This window comes from Pelophylax lessonae (genome assembly GCF_965119305.1).
Source record: "Pelophylax lessonae genome assembly, chromosome: 4".
NCBI lineage: Eukaryota > Metazoa > Chordata > Amphibia > Anura > Ranidae > Pelophylax > Pelophylax lessonae.
The window spans coordinates 130,534,529-130,550,229 of record NC_138771.1 but is presented as its reverse complement, the minus strand read 5'-3'; the positions used below and the strand labels follow the sequence as shown (position 1 = coordinate 130,550,229).

At 42.6% G+C, this 15,701-nt stretch overlaps 1 protein-coding gene across 1 annotated transcript in view; it reads right to left on the bottom strand.

The window, feature by feature from the left end:
- SEMA7A (semaphorin 7A (JohnMiltonHagen blood group)) overlaps positions 1-15,701 on the bottom strand; it is a gene marked incomplete at its 3' end in the record, with an annotated part of 94,593 nt that overhangs the window by 16,353 nt on the left and 62,539 nt on the right. The window contains exons 7-12 of the mRNA XM_082253506.1: positions 15,250-15,386; positions 10,957-11,120; positions 7,261-7,369; positions 6,908-7,094; positions 5,068-5,189; positions 264-415 (exon numbers count right to left, since the gene is read on the bottom strand). Coding sequence (XP_082109632.1) covers positions 264-415; positions 5,068-5,189; positions 6,908-7,094; positions 7,261-7,369; positions 10,957-11,120; positions 15,250-15,386 — 871 coding nt within the window. The remainder of the gene's footprint in view (positions 1-263; positions 416-5,067; positions 5,190-6,907; positions 7,095-7,260; positions 7,370-10,956; positions 11,121-15,249; positions 15,387-15,701) is intronic.

Here is a 15,701-nt window from a genome sequence, read left to right as displayed (position 1 = left end):
TAAGTGTTAGTTCCTCTTATTTAGAAGTAAGCATTTGCTTGTATGGCAGCAATGTAGCATCCAACAGTTAATAGACTAAGACTGTAGCAACCGAAAGGGTATTGCTCTAGAATCAGGTTTCATTTAACTGTGCTGTGTAATATGTGTAGGAAGGATAAATCACTCAAGAAAAATGCAGCCAAGACTAATCGAAATCTATGAAAGAAAACCAACATATAAAGTGTTATACGAGCAGGCGACAATATACAGGATATGACACATACCTATGATTCAGAATAGACTGACATTCGCCCCCATACCAGCCACAATATGGGTCTTTTGATAAGATGCAATCTGTACAGCTTTTGTTATAAGCTCTGCAGTCATCCAGGGGGAGTTTGGAAAATTCGTGAGCAGTTCCCACATACAAAACACGCTGCAAAAAAAATAAATACATACAAAAAACTGTTAGCAAATAAACCACATGAACAATGGAAATCCAAAAATGAGAGACTTGTGGGGTTACTGACTTTCATTATGTGATGTGTAACACTTCCAGAAAAACGTATCTCAAAAAAGTCCCTTCTTTTGCTCTTAGTTTCCTCCTAATCTCCAAATTCCTTTTTTTATGTTGCTGTGATCAAATTACTGTTAGAGGGTAGCTATATTTGTTTTTTAGTGTTCTTCTATGTAGGGATGTAGCCAACCTCCTTTGCTCACCACATATACTTGGGACTGGGGACTATGGGATTTGTGCTTAGCATACAGCAGTGCACATAACTGCAACAAATATGCACTGCTTGTCCCCAACAAACAGAAGTGAGGGGGAAAAGGAGATAAAAAACAGTAAGAAACACTTTCATCAAAAAAATAGATTACAGGGCCTATAAGTAGTGGCTGTGTATGGTTTACTTTTGCTGAATAAGCAAAATATAGTATCAATTTAACATTTCATTTTGTGCGTAGTAAGAATAAAAAAATGAGTTAATGGTAACAAAGTTATTTTGAACTGCATCCAATTCGCATAAAATGTGAATGTGACTGGCTCTAACGGGAGGCAGTTCACACATGTCTGGGGTGGCCACGGTGCGGTTTCAAAAAGGGTCCTGTGCATTTTTTGGTGCAGTTCAGGTGCGAATTTAGGCAGAAATTTGCACCTGAATCGCACCTGAACCAGTGAACAGATACGCACCGGACTGCAAATTGCAGCCGGACATATGTGAACCTGGCCTCAAAGCCCAAATCTAGCTTGGGCCAAACACAATGAATAGGACAGTGTTTCTCAACCTTTTTTCAGTTGTGGCACCCTTAACAATTCTGCACAATTTCGAGGCACCCCATTCTAAAATGTAAAAAAAAACCTAAACTAATCGTTTTACATAAGGCAGCAACATCAATACACGTGGGCCATCCAACATTAGAAGTGATTTATTCCTCCACTATTGTAAACTGGTACGGGCTAGTATTCTAGGGTTTCTCTTCTCCCTCAGTTTCTCTTCTTCTATTTGCTAATGTGACCCCAGTGCTGATGGAGAAGGGATGAGGATGAGTAAATAAGGATGCTGTGCAAGCACCTGTCATTCTCCTCATCAACCAGTGATGTCACTGGTTATCAGGGTGCCAGTGGCTTGACCCACACAGTGCCCAGGGTTGTCAGGGTGTCAGTGGCTTGACCAGCACAGTTCCCAGAGTTGTAATTCTACTATAAAAACCTGTGGAAGTTTGTTGCCATTATGCCAAGGCACCCCTGAAGAACCCAGGAGGTACACCAAGGTGCCATGGCACCCTGGTTGAAAAAGTCTGGAAAAGGATCACTCAGTGGCTCTGTAAAATAAAAAATAAAAAAAGCTCCAGCTGCTACTGTCACCTGATTTCCAGTGCTGTCCTCCATTCCAGAGATGCAGAACTGCTGCATTTCTAGGATGAATAATGCCCAGCATCATTCATCACCAGGCTCTGGACCCAAGCCCAGAGTTGGGCTTAGTCCAACCTGGTTTACATGTAAATTTTATCTAGGTACATTTGATGTCTCTATATAATTCTAGGGACAGATAACCTCCTTCCTTCGTAGAATAAATGAATTGTGTACCAGCAATAAAGTTGCCAGTCTGCCCCTGATCCTGGCAATAAATTATTGGCAGAACATCGAAGCACAGAGCGCAGCATTTATAAAGAAATGATAAAGTGTCTGGGTACAGGTGTGGGGAGGGACTTTGGAGTGGTAGGTGGAGCTCTGGGCTGGCACACTCAGTGCAGTGTGGTGAGGTGGTTGGGCTGCAAATGCCAGTGTTCTACTAATATGGGGGTTTTAAGAAGATGGTACCTGTGGCCAGTGAAGACCAAACACTAGATTATAAAATGAAAGAACAGGACAATAAGTTCAAATCTAGACAGATGTCAACTCAAGTGCCAATCATTGCCGCATGAAATAAAAGTTCTGTAGCTATATCCTTTACAAAAAATTATTCTTAGTCTAACTTTATTTATTATAAACCTGCCCACCACCTATTTTTGGCAGCCATTATCTAGATTCTTCTGTGCCTGGCAGCCATTGTCTAGAAGTCCAAAATCCAAATATATGATTATTTTTTCAAGGTAAACATAAAACTTAGAATGCAACACCACTATTTATCTGTACCCACCAAAACTATGAAAACTTTTCATTTATTATTGTATTATACTATATTATTTTGAACATTAAAATTATTTATCACACTAAAACTAAGGGAAATGTGGGCTAACTAAACCCCTGTTTTTAACACATACGGCTGGACAGGTTAATTCGGTTGATAAGCAGACTGGTTGGTGAATTGAGCTGGGAATTTTCTCTGCTTTTGTCTTTCATGTGTTAGCCCTTCCATGTGCTCCTTGCTATGAAGGCCAGTTATAGATGGGGGCAGGGGCCATTTCTTTGTTACTGATGTAAATATTGGTGAGGGGACACACTGGACACCTTTGCTGCCAATGTGCTATGTGCTGGGTGTCCATGGTGCCCCTGCACCTTTAAGGAGGACTGGGCTATCTATAGGCCCACCTGCCCCTTATCTATCCATTAAAATGCATGTGCTTTCACTGTGAAGACTATAAAAAATTTAGAAGGGTTAGGACTGCATGCCATGAAGGGGCCTTGCAGCTTACCTGGGACTTTCCTTCATTTAATAGGCCACTACCTACAGTTTAGGCACGTTTAGCAGCATCAATAGTTTTTTCTGCTAAAACTCTGCTGCTCCTGGACTCACTGGCAGTGGGTTTTTTTTCTGCCTCTAAACTCTCCTGCCACTAATGCCTCCTAAAAGTCTATATGTGAATGGACACATAGGCTAACATGCAGGGGAGTTTAGAGGCAGAAAAAAAAAGCCTGACGCCCCTAGAAGCAGCTGCAAAAATGTCCAGTGTGCATGAGGCCTAAATTATTTGGTTGTCTAGCATTAACTGTATGTTTGAGACCACTCCAAAGTGGCTCAATGATGCCGTGGTCAGGAGATTGTGATTACCACTCCAGAACCTTCATTTATTTCTGCCCCAGTCACAAAAAGGGTCATCTTGGCCTTCGGTTTCGGGTAATTTTGGTGAAAAATCCAAGTGCGCTCCATAAATTCCCTGTGCTATTGTAGCTCATACACACAAAACAGCAGGTATCCACCCTTCATGTTCCAAGGTTGGGATAGCTATATCATTGGTCTTGTTGACTTCTTCCAAACATAGCATTTATGGTTGTAAGCACAAAGTCCAATTTTGGGCCCATCATTCTACGTGAATTTGTTTTAGAAGATTTTGAGGCTTCTGTGAGTATTTTATGTGGACTGTATTGTGGTGTTGGTGTAGCAAAAAAGAGTAATATTTCACAAATTATGTTAGGGGTATGAAAATTTATGAGCACACCTGTACTGTAAGAAAAATTGGGCTGGGACTCCTCTTTCTCTGTTTTGCCCTTTCTTTTTCTAGCTACTCCTCTCTTTTTTTCCTTTGTCTCCTCTGTTTTCCTATCTTTTGATTTGTTACTAAGAATGCCCAGCCACCAGGTGTAGGCTTGGTTCAGATGGTTATGATGTGCACAATTCTTACTTTTGGTACTGAAACCTGCCTTAAACATTGCACTTTAAAATCTAAGCATTTATTTCATTGGATATACTGTTTAATACTGACGTTTCTAACACTCATATGTTACCCTAAACCTTGTACACTTTATAGTGTATGGCTCAGTACATTGGTTATGTGGGCTTTCCATGCTTTCTTTCTTTCTATTCTTTGTTGAATGTAATTATCTAATTGCTGTCTATTTGACTGATTACTAATAAAATTCCTTGTAAAAGAAAAAAAAATTGGGCATTTGAGGATAGAATGTTTTGTAAATAAAAATGTTTTGGTCAGTTTAACATTTGGGACCAGTATATTAAACCGACCTACTGCAGAAATACAATGCACTATAGTTTATGAGGCAGTCTGACATGGTGTACAAGGCTGAGCTTCAGGGATTAAATATCAGCTCCAGAGGTTCTAAACTGTAAGAAATTCTGTATATAGCTCTACAAAACAGACAGTGCACAGTCCACATGGGTTTTGCTGCTTAACCACAGACAGGAAACAGGAACTTTATTACAGAGAAAAGACATAGACATAGAGTATACCATAGATACAGCTGCAAACTTATAAACACTGCCATCTATTGGTTGAAGAATATATCTCTACTGAATACTGTTGTACAGTAGTTGTTGCACAAAATGCACTTTTGTATCCCAACATGAACATTGATCCCTAATGTCACACATGCCATAAATCCAGTAAGTGTGTAAGCAATATAATTGGGAATTCCTAAACATTCTGAGATCACACCCCCCCCCCCCCCTCACAAACAAATCTCTGACTGCTCACTTTGGGGCTATGGGCAATAAGAACACAATCAAGGGATGTATACTTCTCCAATATCCCTAGGAAGAGAAATCAGGTTGCCACCCAAGATAAAGTTCCTTGTCTCATAATAGGACTGGATTTTGTTAACCTCTAATTCCTGTGCTATATTTCTAGCATCTTGTGGCAGGTTTATTCATGAGATTCAGCATCTGATATTTAATTTCTTTGTTTACTCACCTCTGTATTACTTATATACAGGTCCAAGTACAAGATCTTCCTCTCTTCATTGAAGGGCTTCATTTCCAACACATTCACAGCACCATCATCTTGCTCTACAACCTTGTGCAAAGTTCCATTATCTAGAGAAAAAAAATTAAAAAGTGTTTGACAAAATATCATAATGCACATAGAGATCTAATTTCTTCTCCACCTAAAATGCAGGACCACTATTCAATGAACATCAGACGGTCTTTCCATGGTACAATGCAGTTGAGTGCCATCTTATTGTTGCTGTATCAGCAGAAATTAGAGTTCAAATGTGCAGCAGCCTTTGACGCCTCTGGATAAGGCAATCTATGGCGGATCACATTTTAAAATGCATTTGACAGGAGGTAACAAAGCTATATGTCACCTCCTCACCTCCTGATTTACCCTGTAATTGCAGCACTACTGCGGTGCAATTGAGTGCATTGCATAGGTTTGCGGGGCAGTTTGTGGCAGGGCCCTATAGACTTGCATTGGGCACATTCGGTGGCAGCAACACCTGCCAAATGCAACACACTATTTAATTTCTGCAGTGAAGCACATGAGTGGCTGTATGTCTGTGTATGAGTGGGTATAAGGGCGGAGGTAAACGTGTCTCAACTTTAATACCCCTTGACCGCCTGTGAACCCTAAAGGGGAAGGTTTAACTGGTAGTAGCAGTGGTAAACCATGCATGAGTCAGGGACACCCAGGCAGAGTCCATACAGGTTTGTCTTGCACTTTTATTCAGCAAGAAAGCAAACAAACCCTGTTTTAAATCAGAATGGCTTTGTACAGCAAGCCTATAGCATAAAGCACATAAAACAATACATATGCCTGTCTGAGCCAATGCCTAAAATTATGTCAGTTTCTGACTAACAGGGTGTCACCTAATGGGTTCCCCAACAAATAGATAGCACACAGTACCTTTTAAGCACTATGTCAGCAATCAGCCTTTGCAACTAGCAGATGTCACAGCAGAGAGCGTGAGTGAGAGAGCCTCTTTGTGCCTCAGTCAGTTCACATATCAAAAAGCCTGTGCACAGCTTATACTGATTAGTGAGGTCAGGCTATCTTATCTTTCAGATGGGTAGCTGGGGGCGGTAAAACTGGTCAATTAAACTTTGGTTTCGCTGCCCCTGGCTACTCACCCGAACTTTCCAAATGGCATATTTATTTTGGATGGTACTGTCAAGCTCACCTGTTAAGTTAATTGGGCCTCCCAACAACTGCATGCAATGCACATGATTGTGGCACAGTAGTGCAGCATTATAGGGTTAAATCAAGTGGTGGGGAGGCATTATAACACCTCCTCACCACCTATCAAATCCCCTCTGAAAAGTGGATCCAATATGGAGGGCAACTCAGGCCACCACATATGTGAAAGAGCCCTAACAGATAAGATGTGGACCTAAAGATTGAAGCTTTATCTGTCCCAAAGTTCTACTAAGCCCTCAAGATCCAGGACCCAGACCAGAACCTATTAAGATCTAATCCATCAAAAAGTTTGTTTTCTCTATAATAGAAACAATTCCTGAAGCCCCTTACCATGAGTAGGTAAAAAAACCTAAGTGACACATTTAAACTGCCAGCCAACACCATCCAGCACCAGTCTCATTAGGACCAATGCCTCATTTTTACCTCTTATACAAAAAAATTGTCACACAACTTTTTGATAATATTTGCTAATTTTCCTCCAGATTAAGAGGCTTTATTAGATGGCAAGAACTCATAAGCATAAAACCATGTGCATGTATATGAATTGTGTATATGGCTAATGATCTGAACTGCTATATAATTATAAAAGAAACCGGTGCATTTTTTCTTAGATTACCTGTTGCTACTATGAAGACCCTGTAGACTTTCTCATTAGCTGCTGTTATCTCATCAACCAACAGTTTTCTGTAATAATCTGAAGACTGGAAAACAGTTTGATTTCCTGAAGGCCAAATCCAATCAACGAGTTCAGGGTGGTTGCCTGCTTCTTCTGCTGTTTCCTGTGGAGTAAGTTCTGAGCGACACTGAAACAGAAAAGTAGAATAGAATATTATTACAACAATACAACAGATATAGCGGAATCTATGGGGTTAGTAGTCGTGTTAGGAAATGCTACTCTCATTTTTCAAACAAATAAAATATATAAAGTTTGGTGAAGAAATAGGCTAGGGATTATGAGTAGGGCATTACCTTCCCTGGACGAATCTTTAGATCTTTTTTTGTAGACCCAAACAAGTCTGAAGTGCTGAAAACCAACTCAATGTCCTCGGTCTTATAGGAGCAGACAGCACTGTGATTCCTAAGTAGAAATAATTAAAATGAACAGAGAAAATAACATTTAAAAGGGGAAAACAGAAACATTCCGGCAACCCAAGTTATTTCCTGAGATAATCAAATCTTGTTTCTACAACCCACTTTACTCAGATGTCAATGACCGGCTTTAGTTTTGGGTCAATCCCTCTCTCTCTGTCTCTCTCTGTCTCTCTCTTTGCATTTTCTCGCTTCCAGCAGCCAGTGCAATCATTCCCATAATCAGACAAATCCGATCTGAAATTGTAGCTGATGTGCAGAGCAAAAGAAACTGCATGTTATCACTCCAATTTATCTCCAACTCAAATGTTCTCATCATTAACAGTTCTAGCTCTGCAAGCGCTTCTCCTCTCTGCATATTCCTTAGAAGTAGTAGCATGGTCAAGATTTGGGATAGGTTCACACTTGAATGCAATGTGGGAAACCCTTGTTCCGTGCACGTTTCCTGCATATTAACAACACCCCAAACGCACGTCGCAAATGCAATGCAGTGCCTACACCAAATTACATGTTAAAAGTGTGCCATGCGAACCGATTGAGATGCATTTCCAAAAGTAGTGCATGCATGCAGTGGTGCTTGGGCTGAAATCGCACCACGCTGAATCTCATGTAAATCAAACAGGAAAACTCTGCGTGTTCCTGTGAACCGAGCCTTAACATTGACACCCACTGCAGATCGCAACTGCATCACGTTTTTTGTACGCGGAGTCTCACCTAAAAAGCTTGGTCTAGCCTGGCTGTATAAAATACAAGACCTTCTCTATTTCTTTGCTCTAGTTACCTCTTCACACACTAGCCTTCAGGAGTTCTTCCGTGCCTCTCCTCTTCACAGAAATTTCCTTTCTCATATTGTTTGCCTCTTTCCAATCCAACACTTTCATCCTCTAAATGCCCACCTCTTCTGACAACTGTAACTGTTTGAAGCCCAACTCCGGGAAACTTTCAAATGATTCCTTGCAGTAGAGCGTTACCTGCACTCCAAAGCTTACCTGCCCATTTTGTCTAGGGGCAAGGTGAAACACTTTTACTTACTCGATTCTCTGCTCCTACAGCAGGCAGCGCTCCCCCATGCTCTGGCGGTGGAGTGTCCCTCAGTGCCATCATGTTCAATGACAGGTCTTTGGACCCTACATTGGTTTTGAGTACATCAGGACTTTAGACCACTGGAGCATGGGGGAGAAGACACTCAAGGGACTGGTTTAGCAGTGTAGAGGAACAGAGTATCAGGTAAGTAAATCCTCTTTTTATTGTCCCCCAGACCTAAATGAACAAATAACCCTAGCAGTGTTGGCACAGCCCCACTACAAGGGATCATTTTAAGGTTTCCTTGAGTTGGGCTTTAAAGTGGTTGTTAAGCCACTTTTAAAAAATCACCCCCTCTCCTCTGTGATATCCTCTGTAATGTAAGAATAAGTGTCCCTGTGCCTGTGTTATAGAAAACAAATATGCCAATCTGTACCTAAATCAGAGCGGCTACCGGAGCTCAGCTGATCCCTTGGCTCTCTTCTCTGCCCCTGTTAAAGCTCCAGTGGGCGGGGCCGAGGACTGCTGCTGATGTCAGCCGGGGAGGAGGGGAAGAGCGGAGAGAGAGAGCCGAGTGGTCACGTGATCGCGGGGAACCGCTCTGATTTAGGTACAGAGCAGCAGAAGGTGAGGGGGAGGGGAGGGCAGAGAGGGCAGTGCAGGGCTGTGGTTGATGGAGGCATGTAAACTGACCAGGGCTCAGCAGCCATGATATACTGTGGTCAGTTTACAGGAGGGAGGGTAGAAGCTGGCAGGATCAGCCAGGTTTTTTAGGTGACACGGGGGACCAAATGACACCGCACAAGCACTGTGCTGTATAACATGCTTTAAGGGAACAGGATCTGTTTTTTTTTTTTTTTTTTCTTATTAATAAGCATTGATTGTTTAGGCATTGACTTCTTCTCTCCTCTCTGAAAGGTTGGGTACTATTACCCTAAATATATCCCATTTTCTTTCTGTTGCTTATCGGTATGATTACAAGTGCAAAAGCTAGAGGTCATCAAAAAACTTGATAAAAAGGACTTCCTCTCCTTGTATATTACCCAACACTCCCCAGGAAATAAAATGAACAGATGCTGTGGTGTAAGATTATACTGTACTGCGCTTATAAATTGTATAACACTGTTGAGTTGATGTAGATGGTTTGAAAACTGGAATTTGAAAAAACAATAAAAAGCTATTTTAAAAATAATTTTAAAAAATTACAAGTGCAACACAGTGGCTATGTGGTTGGCACTTCTGTCTAGCTGGGGTTGTTGGTGTCAATGCCAACTATGGCACTAACTGCACGGAGTTTGCATGTTCTCTTCTTGTGCCTGTGTGGGTTTCCTCCGTCACTCCAAAGACATGCTGGTAGGTAATTGGCTCCTGTCTAAATTGGCCCTAGTATGTGTATGTATGCATGTGAAATAGGGACTTTAGATTGTAAGCTCCTTGTGGTCTGATGTGAATGACCAATGTATATGTATAGATGTATAGTGCTGCGTAAATTGATGCCGCTATATACAGTAAGTACCTGTAATAAATAATTACAAGTGCATAAGGGTAGGCCTTTGTCTTCTACATCTCCTTATTAAAGTGGTAACAAACTTGGTTACACCACTTGGCTTACCTGTAGGTACTGTGAATATCTTCTAAACTTGTACAGTTTAGGAGATATTCAGAGTGCATGCAGCCGATTACATCACTGGCGCATGCACTCTGAAGGTGCGGCTTACAGTGCCAGACCTTCAGAGCCCATGCCGTTAATGACAGCTCCCGCATGCATGCGCAGGACTGACGTAATTCGCACCTCTGGCCACTCATGTAGCCGGAGACCGCAAACCATGAAAGAAGACCGGGGGAAGATGTCAGCCATCTCAGTGGTGACATTGTGGTGCTGGAGGGCTTCGTTCTAAGGTAAGTCTATGCCTTGTATAGGAAATTTTCTTTTTTTTTTAACCACCTGCAGTTTACTACCGCTTTAATGTAAATCTTTTGCGATCAGTAAACATTTGTATATACTCATTACTTTTTACACTTTGGGCTCTCTCACACGGAGCGCACCGCATTGCGATCCGCTCCAGCACTTTTTTTTTTTTTTTCACGGAGCGGATGACACTTGTGTCATCCGCTCCGTATGTCCGCATATCATCCCATCCGTTTGCGGATGATATACGGACATAATGTAAGTCTATGGGCATTGCGGATGTCAGTGGATGACACCGCTGACATCTGATTTTGCTTCCTTTCCGTTTTTTGAACGGAGGAAAAATAGGGTTCTGTTCCGTTCCAAAAAACGGAACAGAACTGAAAGGAAGAAAATCGGATGTCAGCGGATGGTATTCCGCTGACATCCGCAATGCCATTGACTTACATTATGTCCGTAAATCATCCGCAAAAAAATAGGATGATTTGCGGACACACGGAGCGCCCGTGTGAACTCTCTCTGATGTTGCAAATTGTTTCAAGTAACAAAAATAATAGACTCTCTAGAGGAATCGGTAATATTCATTGATGCTTTGAGTTTCTCCTCTCCTATGGACAAATGACAGTTATGATTTTGAATCTCACCATGGATTACTGAAGAGCCCATAAACCAGATCCTGCGATTGTAAAAAGTAGATATCCTGCAAGAAGTTATAATACTGCCCCTCTGGGTTTCCACATATTAAACGGGATTTTAGAGCCGTGCTAAACATATTGCGGTCGTCTGGTTTCTCAGATCCCTTCTCCTCCTGGGAAACAAGAAAAAAAAGGCAATAACTGTAATTAGTGTACGTGAATAAAGGGAGAAAAGAGTCACGTGTAACATGGATGAAATGGTAAACTCAGCTAAATAAAGCAGAAATACAATATTTGTGGCATCTAAAAACCAAGGAAGAAAGCGGAAGCGTGTCCATCATATCTTGCTGCTGTTATGGGATCTCATTGTACTATGGTTGATGAGTTAAAAAGGAAAATAGTTTTAGCTGATTACCTCCATTTTCTGTTTTGTAGCAGAAAGCAGGGTCATCAATTTACACAAAAGGTCAGAATAAAGCAATGTGGTCAGATACAAAGCTCAGTCTTTTATGAGCTACATTAAGGCCTCTTTCACACATACGGAGCGTTAATTTCACCAGTTCAGTCACGTTTTTTTGTCATCAGTTTTTTTCAGTCAACATCAATTTCACATGTGTTGTCAGCCGCTGCCATCCCTTGTCATCCGCTGCCATCCCTTGTCATCCCCTGCCATCCATTGTCATCCGTTGTCATCAGCTGCCATCCGTTGTCATCCGCTGCCATCCGTTGCCATCTGTTGTCATTCGCTGACATCCCTTGTCATCCGTTGTCATCCGCTGCCATCCGTTGTCATCGACTGCCATCCACTGCCATCCGTTGTGATCCGTTGTCATCCGTTGTCATCCGCTGCCATCTGTTGTCATCCGTTGCCATCCGTTGTCATCCGCTGCCACCCGTTGTCATCCGCTGCCACCCGTTGTCATCCGCTGCCACCCGTTGTCATCCGTTGTTATCCGCTGCCATCTGTTGTCATCCATTGCCATCCTTTGTCATCCGTTGTCATCCGCTGCCATCTGTTGTCATCCATTGTTATCCACTGCCATCTGTTGTCATCCATTGCCATCCTTTGTCATCCGTTGCCATCCGTTGTCATCTGTTGTCATCCGCTGCCATAAGTTGTCATCCGCTGCTATCCATTGTCACCCGCTGCCATCCCTTGTCACCCATTGTCATCCGCTGCCATCCCTTGTCACCCATTGTCATCCGCTGCCATCCCTTGTCACCCATTGTCATCTGCTGCCATCCGTTGTCATCTGTTGGTCATCCGTTGTCATCCGGTGCCATCCCTTGTCATCTGTTGTCATCCGCTGCCATCTGTTGTCATCCGTTACCATCCGCTTTTCATCGGTTGTCATCCGCTGTCATCCGTTTTTCATCCGTTGTCATCCATTTCTCGTCCGATCCATTTTTTTTAAGGGATGAAAAATAGGGATTTCACCCTTCCAAAAAAACAGATGTTGACGGAAGCGGATGAAAGCGGATGTAAATGAATGATCATCCATTTACATCCATTTTTCCATAGGAATGCATTGATGTCTGTTTTTCATCCATCCGTTGACGACGAATGGTCCGTATGTGTGAAAGGGGCCTTAGAGCTTGTTGATTTGTACAAATGTCCACAGTCAATCCTTTCTATTCAGGGAAACAGCAAGATGTCTGAAGCAATGTAAGACATCAAAAGAGAGAATATAGTTAGGCTCCATTCACACCTGAGCGTATCATTTGCAGGCGGGTTTTTTTTGGGGCATTTTTCAGGCAGTTTTTTGGGGGTGTTTTTCAGGCATTTTTTCAGGCTTTTTTGCATGTGTTTGGAGGCAGACATTTACATCTAACAAAAATGCTTGTAATCTGCCAAAAAAGAAGCTCATGTACTTTTTTGAGCTTCAGGCAACAAAACGCTCATATGTGAACAGGGGCCATTGAAATGAATGGGATTTTGCTTGTTGGGCATTTTGGAACTTCAGAGATGAGCGTTTTACGAGCTTAAAAACGCTCAGCTGTGAACAGGGCCTTAGGTATTGTTAAAAAAACTTGGATGAAGTAGCTTGAAAACAAAGGAACTAGCTCTTGCAAAATGAACCAATAGTCACTAGCTTACTATTTTTTTCCCTTTTGATGGCATTTTTTAAGACCCCTTTACCACGAGCGGTTAGATTTCAGCTTTAAGGTTAGAGGAACTTATTTACCGCAGCTAAATGCAGACAATGCATCCCTATGGCCCTGTTTACACACTGCGTTTTGCAATGTTTTGATAACATACAGTTTTGTGCATTTAAGAGAAATAAAGTTGACAGCGTCCAGGAGCGATGAACCGCAGCTATCTGTATATAAACGCAGGTATTCGCAGTACAAAGAAAAAATAAGTAAGGCCCCTTTCACACCAGCGATCCGATCCGCCTGTCAGTTTTTCAGGCGCACCTGATCGGATGCTCCATGCATCCCTATGGGGCAGCGGGTGTTAGCGGAGACATCTTCGCTGACACCCGCTGCTATCCGATCTGATCCTGTCCGTGAAATCCGGACGCATGGAAACACTATTTTCAATCCGTCTGGAGGATGGGATCGGATGGGATCGGATGAGAACGGACAGGCGGTCCGTTCTCATCCGATCTCCCCATAGAGCAGTGCTACCCAACCTTTTTATCACCGCGGACCGGTGAGGGGGGGGGGGCGTCAATGCAAAGTGACCAGCGTGCCCCCAATCAATGCAGAGTGCCACAGCGTGCCCCCAATCAATGAAGAGTGCCACAGCGTGCCCCCAATCAATACAGAGTGCCACAGGGTGCCCCCAATCAATGCAGAGTGCCACAGCGTGCCCCATCAATGCAGTGTGCCACAGCGTGCCCCCATCAATGCAGAGTGCCACAGCGTGCCCCCAATCAATGCAGAGTGCCACAGCATGCCCCCAATCAATGCAGAGTGCCACAGCATGCCCCCAATCAATGCAGAGTGCCACAGCATGCCCCCAATCAATGCAGAGTGCCACATTGTGCCCCCAATCAATGCAGAGTGCCACAGCGTGCCCCCAATCAATGCACAGTGCCACAGCGTGCCCCCAATCAATGCACAGTGACCAGCGTGCCCCCAATCAATGCACAGTGACCAGTGCACTTACCTGATTTGCAGCGGCGGCTTCTCCTCAGTCTCCCTGCATCTCCTCCAGTCCTCCCTCCTCCTTCTTGGCCAATGGCATGGGTTCGCCTTTCGGCCAATAAGGAAATGGGTCTCGGACCCACTTCCTGATTGGCCAGGAGGAGGACCTGTGTGACAATAGCGAATATTCATTCGCTATTTTCACACAAATGGGTGGGCTCAGGGCGCACTGCTCTGCGCCCCGGGTCCACCTTTTTTTATTTTTTTTTTCTAAAATGGAGATAATGTAATGTTCTTTGGGCGGTCTGTGGACCATTTGATCCACGGACCGGTACCGGTCCACGGCCTGGGGGTTGGGGATCACTGCCATAGAGGACAGCGGGGATCTGACAGCTCCGTCTCCGCACACAGAGCGGAGACAGAGCTGTCATCCGCCTGCTCAGCGGGGATCAGCGGATTGATCCCCTGCTGAGCAGAACAGACTTCATCGGGCGGTGCGCCCGTGTGAAAGGGGCCTAAACGTAAGTAATAAAAAGTAAAAAAGGCAAGAATTTACTTCCGCAGCTAAACGCAGCCACATGTAAATGCAAGTAATCGCATATAAACGCAATGTACAAATGTGAGTAATTTTTGCGCCAGCAGTGTTGAAATTTTAAAATAACATAACATGCTTTTACCAGCGGCAGAACAACTGCCCGTGTGAAAGGGGCCTAATGCTTTCGATGTAATACTTTATTGGTTTATTTGTTGCTCTACTCATTACATTTTGACATTGTTATGTACTCATCCTGTTCATAAATCAAAATGTTTAGCTTTATTGTTATTTGAATATTGCACCGCCATTCTTGTATGTACTCAATTTGTCAATCTTGGTATATTTAAAAAATAAAAAACAAATTTGACGAGGAAAATAAAAGGAACTTCTGATGTCAAGTCCAATTTAGTAAATGTCTTGGTAATGCTTACCTAATTTTAAATGTTCTAATATTTTCAAAGATATTGTATAAGGGCAACGTGACTTTAATAACTGTGACTAAGATAGATTACATACGTTGTAGGTAAATACCATAAAGTATGATGTGATGTTTCGATTATAGCCCTGTTATTTCCTCACCCAGTGCTGTATTACAATAAACATTAGTGCTAAACCTAATTATAATACTAATTTCACCCCATCCCCCATAGTGTCATTCCCCAACCATCGCTCACCTTACACATCCGAGCAATCATAGGCACTCTCTTGTCAGTGGTTCTCTGTTCACTATTATCATCCATGAAGAAGAGAAAAATCCTATTTTCAATTGCCTCTTTTCCTTGCACTACCAGTGATTTCACATAAAAAGGATCTAATAAAGAGGGAACATGGCAATATAATATCAATCAACATAGATTTACGGAGTTCATAAAGAATTACTATTGACTTTGCTATATTTCTGGTCTTCCTGCATAGTGATTAGATTTGTCTCATCTGCCTCATTCAGGGTTAATATCTGTACTCATGATGACCATCAACAATGTTTTCCCTTCTTAAAGCGGTAATAAACCCAAAAGCAAACATTTATTATATTGCAGCTTACCAATTTTTGTATGTGATGGTTGCATTTGTTTTCCCTTTTTAGGCCCCTTTCACACATATGGAACGTTTGTCCGTTTTTCATCCA